The sequence below is a fragment of the Ammodytes marinus genome (assembly GCF_949987685.1).
Source record: "Ammodytes marinus genome assembly, contig: scaffold_54, whole genome shotgun sequence".
Taxonomy (NCBI): Eukaryota; Metazoa; Chordata; class Actinopteri; order Uranoscopiformes; family Ammodytidae; genus Ammodytes; species Ammodytes marinus.
In genome coordinates, this window is record NW_027648095.1 from 42501 (window position 1) to 47500 (window position 5000).

Consider the following 5000-nt stretch of genomic DNA (forward strand, 5'->3'; position numbering starts at 1 on the left):
AGGGTTAATACACAGCCCAGGCTCTGTAAACAGGGTTAATACACAGCCCAGGCTCTGTAAACAGGGTTAATACACAGCCTAGGGTCTGTAAACAGGGTTAATACACAGCCCAGGCTCTGTAAACAGGGTTAATACACAGCCTAGGCTCTGTAAACAGGGTTAATACACAGCCTAGGCTCTGTAAACAGGGTTAATACACAGCCCAGGCTCTGTAAACAGGGTTAATACACAGCCTAGGCTCTGTAAACAGGGTTAATACACAGCCTAGGCTCTGTAAACAGGGTTAATACACAGCCCAGGCTCTGTAAACAGGGTTAATACACAGCCTAGGCTCTGTAAACAGGGTTAATACACAGCCTAGGCTCTGGAAACAGGGTTAATACACAGCCCAGGCTCTGTAAACAGGGTTAATACACAGCCCAGGCTCTGTAAACAGGGTTAATACACAGCCTAGGCTCTGTAAACAGGGTTAATACACAGCCTAGGCTCTGTAAACAGGGTTAATACACAGCCTAGGCTCTGTAAACAGGGTTAATACACAGCCCAGGCTCTGTAAACAGGGTTAATACACAGCCTAGGCTCTGTAAACAGGGTTAATACACAGCCCAGGCTCTGTAAACAGGGTTAATACACAGCCTAGGGTCTGTAAACAGGGTTAATACACAGCCTAGGCTCTGTAAACAGGGTTAATACAAAGCCCAGGCTCTGTAAACAGGGTTAATACACAGCCCAGGCTCTGTAAACAGGGTTAATACACAGCCCAGGCTCTGCAAACAGGGTTAATACACAGCCTAGGCTGTGTAACAGTGTTAATTTCGTTGACTAAGACAAAACAAAACAAACAAACCTTTTTCACGGACGTAAACTAAATAAAAACTAAATAAAAAGGCAGATATTATGACGAAGACTGAGACGAATATAACTGACACTATAGTGAACGAATAGGAACGAGACGAAACTGTTAGGGCGGGACGAAAGGAGAAGAGATCCAATCAGAACTGTGGGACAAGTTGGGAAGAAATCCAATCAGTGCAAAGCAGTGAATGCAACCCTGTGTCGGTGAAAATCGACGGGAGACCTCGGCAGTGTGAGCGGGTGGAGTGAGCCGCCGTGCAGAAAAACTCTGCGGTTTGATGGACAGAATGACAGTCAGGGATATCCTGCCCGTTAACGATGTCTAGGGGAACGGCTAAGTTCCGCGATCTGTTTGTAGTAGGCTGTGTCTCGAGCTTGAATACACAGAGCAATGTCCCCAAACTGACTGCGCAACTATATAGGAAATGAACTGTGAAACTGCCGCCTCCCTCCGTTAGTTTCTGTTTTCACCCGAGTAAGTTACAATCAACTCCGACGCATGGACAGCGTTCAATTAACTCGACGTCATTGTAAATGAGGGTCACCCCTCAATTGGTCTCTCGTGGATAAATAAAAGTTAAATGAAAATTAAAAAATTAAAACCTCTCATTTTATTATCAAAAAGGCTTTGATGCAAAAGAAGTCCGAACACACACAGCGGCAGCAGTGTTGTTTAAAGGAAAGCCCAGTTGCTCAGTTTTATCAGCACCTCAACTGCGTGCTGCTGCTGCTGCCCAGGGGCGGCCTTAACGATCTCGGGGCCCGTTTCAAGACCTAGTGTGGGGGCCCCACTTTTTTAAAATATTTTCTTTATTTTGATTTTTTTATAGATAATGCTTGTGCATGCTCCCCGCAAAAAGAAAAAAGATTGTGGAATCCAGTTGGTTCATAGACGGATCATGAGGTAATGGACCCCCGGGCACAGGCTCTTATAGCACCCCCTCCTCCCTATCCAGTCAGGTACACTGACTTTATGTGAGATTATTACTAATGAAATAGAATACATGTTTTGTATTACAACCATTAAATCTGTGTCTGTATTGCATATTCAAACCTTAATACCATTCAATGAAGAAAGAAACACTTAGTCGACAAAGTCCGCTGTAGATTTAGTCAAACTAAAATCTGCTTATATTTAGTAGACTAGACTAAAGCTGGGAACACACCGCATTGGCCGCCTGCGGCGGTTGGCCGCGTGAATGCAGGAGGTTCGCCGCTTGGTCATATTGGACCATGTTCACCGCAGTCGCCGCCGCGGCCAACCGCAGCCTCATCGTAGGCAGCGGTTGGCCGCGTGACAGCAGGAGGCTCGCCGCTTGATCATATTGGGCCATATATTCCTGACGCCGACGCCGAGATCAGACCCGTCACACTTACGGTGCAACAACAACAATAACATGGTCCAGCTGTGTCAAAAAATACAGATGTAGGTTCACTGTGTAACCAGCGGCAGTCTTGTCACAAATATCATTAAAACAGCCTGAACACGCACCCCGATCGCAAATACACATTAACAGCAATTCAGCAACATACTAAACACATTAACAACAGCAGTGTGTGCTCAGCGGCTAAAATAAAGGCAGACATCAGCCTACCTGAAAGTGAAAGTGTGCCGGCTGACGGAGGACAACACCGGTGCTTCGCTGTACTATATTGGAATTCCACACGGACACCGCCGTCAAGTTTGGGTATATTATCCTCAGGAACAGCACACAGCTTGGTGAGTTTCACTATGCTAACCGGCGCTACCTTGGCTAAAGTACAACCAACAGCTAAACAGATGCAAAATAGCCTACACATATTTGCAGAATGTATTGGAAGCCCGATGTCCTCACTCCACACGCCCACCTCGTCTTGCAGACCACCGCCACCGGGCAATCTCAACGCTGATTGGCTGTGGAGGCGCGGTGCCCGGCGGCGCTGCAGAAAAAGATGAAAAATTTCATCTTTTTCTGCGGCGCCGTGCTCGCCGCACAAGCCTTCGATTCACGCTCCTTCGATGACACAATTTCTATGCGCCGCTAATGGCCGCGCTCCCGATTCACGCGCCTCTCATGAGGCGCAGCCACGCGCCGCGCAAGCCCCCGCCGCCGGCCGCCGATTATTGGGTGGACGCGCAGCCACGCGCTAGTACATTGACTTTGTATGTAATCTCACCGCGCGGCCAGTGCGGTGTGTTCCCAGCTTAAGACTAAAATATTTTAGATGACTAGAATAGGACTAAGACTAAATGGTGTGATATTCAAAAGACTACGACTAAGACTAAATCAGAATTTGCTGCCAAAATTAACACTGCTCTGTAAGCTACACTGTGTGTGTGTGTTACTATGTGTGTGTGTGAGTGTGTGTGCGTGTGTGTGTGTGTGTGCGTGTGTGTGTGTGTGTGTCTTCACCTCTTCTGGTCCGTGTCTCTGGCTGATTGTGACGGATGAAGACGCCGACGTTAGTTCTCTCATCGTTTTGATGTTTGAAACCATCTGAAAACACACACACACACACACACACACACACACACACACACACACACACACACACACACACACACACACACACACACACCGTTGCAGTCCATGTTTTAGTTGCGAAAACGTTTCATTGTACAAAAATGTCCTTGCATTACTTGGTATTTAGAATTGATCTAATGTTAATATTGTGTAAGTTTATCTTATTCTACTCTATATTTATTTGTCGTTCCTATTGCTCGGTGGCCCAGAGATAAACTCCATTTAGATTCTGATGTCTGTCTTATATATATCAGAACTGACAATGATACACTTTGACTTGACACAGTGACATCACAATGACATCACAGTGACATCACAGCGTTACCTTGAGGATCCAGGTGATCATGTCTTTGTGGACTTCCAGGTGAGGAGGGTTCTGAAGACTCTCCAACAGAGAGAGGATGCTCCCTGTGGATTCCCCTGGGCCTAACACACACACACACACACACAAACACACACACACACACACACACAGTAACACACAAAATTAATAAATAATTTATATACTTAGGCGAAAATGTAGATATTGTCAGGGAAAATTGGTCCATTGTGTAGTGTGTGTATCCGTCCCTGTGTGTTTGAGTGTGTGAATGTATTAATAAGACTTTGTGTGTGTGTGTGTGTGTATATCCGTCCCTGTGTGTGTGTGTGTGTGTGTCTGTGTGTGTGTGTGTATCCGTCCCTGTGTGTGTGTGTGTGTGTGTGTGTGTGTGTGTGTACTAACGTGTGATCTTGCTGCTGTAGTTAAAGGTGACCTCATCGTCTCCGTCAATGTTTTCCAGCTGCTGTTGTTCTTCTAACAGAGCCAGACCCACCAGGTGAAGCACCTACACACACACACACACACACACACACACACACACACACACACACACACACACACACACACACACACACACACACACACACACACACACACACACACACACACACACACACACACACACACACACACACACACACACACACACACACACAGTCAACAACAATGTCCCACCCTGTGTTCCAGTCCCCATCCTTCTGTCTGTCTGTCTGTCTGTCTGTCTGTCTGTCTGTCTGTCTGTCTGTCTGTCTGTCTGTCTGTCTGTGTTCCAGTCCCCATCCTTCTCTGCTATTTAGTCTGGTAGAAACAGATTTAGTTTGTCCCAATACATGATGTCAGATGCAGCATGCTGAAAAATACCCAGATGTCCTACTACATCCGGTGGTGATTTTTAGTGTTGAAACCAGCAGCTTTATGGAGGTTCTGACCCACAATCCACTGCAGCAGAAGTTACATCACATGGACTGAGCCTCCCAGTGAAAACAACCAGCGATGAGACTGATATATAAGCAAGAGGCAAGTTCAAGGAGCCATGTTAGGATGAAATAAATAACACAAACAGTGTCTTACCCTCTGCAGCATAGACTCGGTCCAGCCCCCTCCACTAGGCTCAATAGCCCAGCTCAGCACGGCCCCACACACTGACAGCATGACGTCACACTGCAACAGGTTGACCAGAGACGCAAACAGAGGGCAGAGAGGGGGAGGGAGAGGGGGAGGGAGGGCTGGAGAGAGAGAGGGAGGGAAGAGAGGAAGAGAGAGGGGGGGAGGGGGAGAGAGAGACAGAGAGATGGGGTGGGGGAGGGAGAGGGAGAGAG

The 5000-nt window shown here is 47.1% G+C and overlaps 1 protein-coding gene across 1 annotated transcript in view; it reads right to left on the bottom strand.

The window, feature by feature from the left end:
* Nucleotides 1-5000, bottom strand: part of LOC307271068 (E3 ubiquitin-protein ligase UBR2-like) — a gene marked incomplete at its 5' end in the record, with an annotated part of 55105 nt that overhangs the window by 18487 nt on the left and 31618 nt on the right. Inside the window, 4 exon segments of the mRNA XM_080054944.1 lie at nt 3249-3332; nt 3685-3785; nt 4084-4186; nt 4753-4907. Of these exon segments, the coding sequence (XP_079911070.1) occupies nt 3249-3332; nt 3685-3785; nt 4084-4186; nt 4753-4907 (443 nt within the window).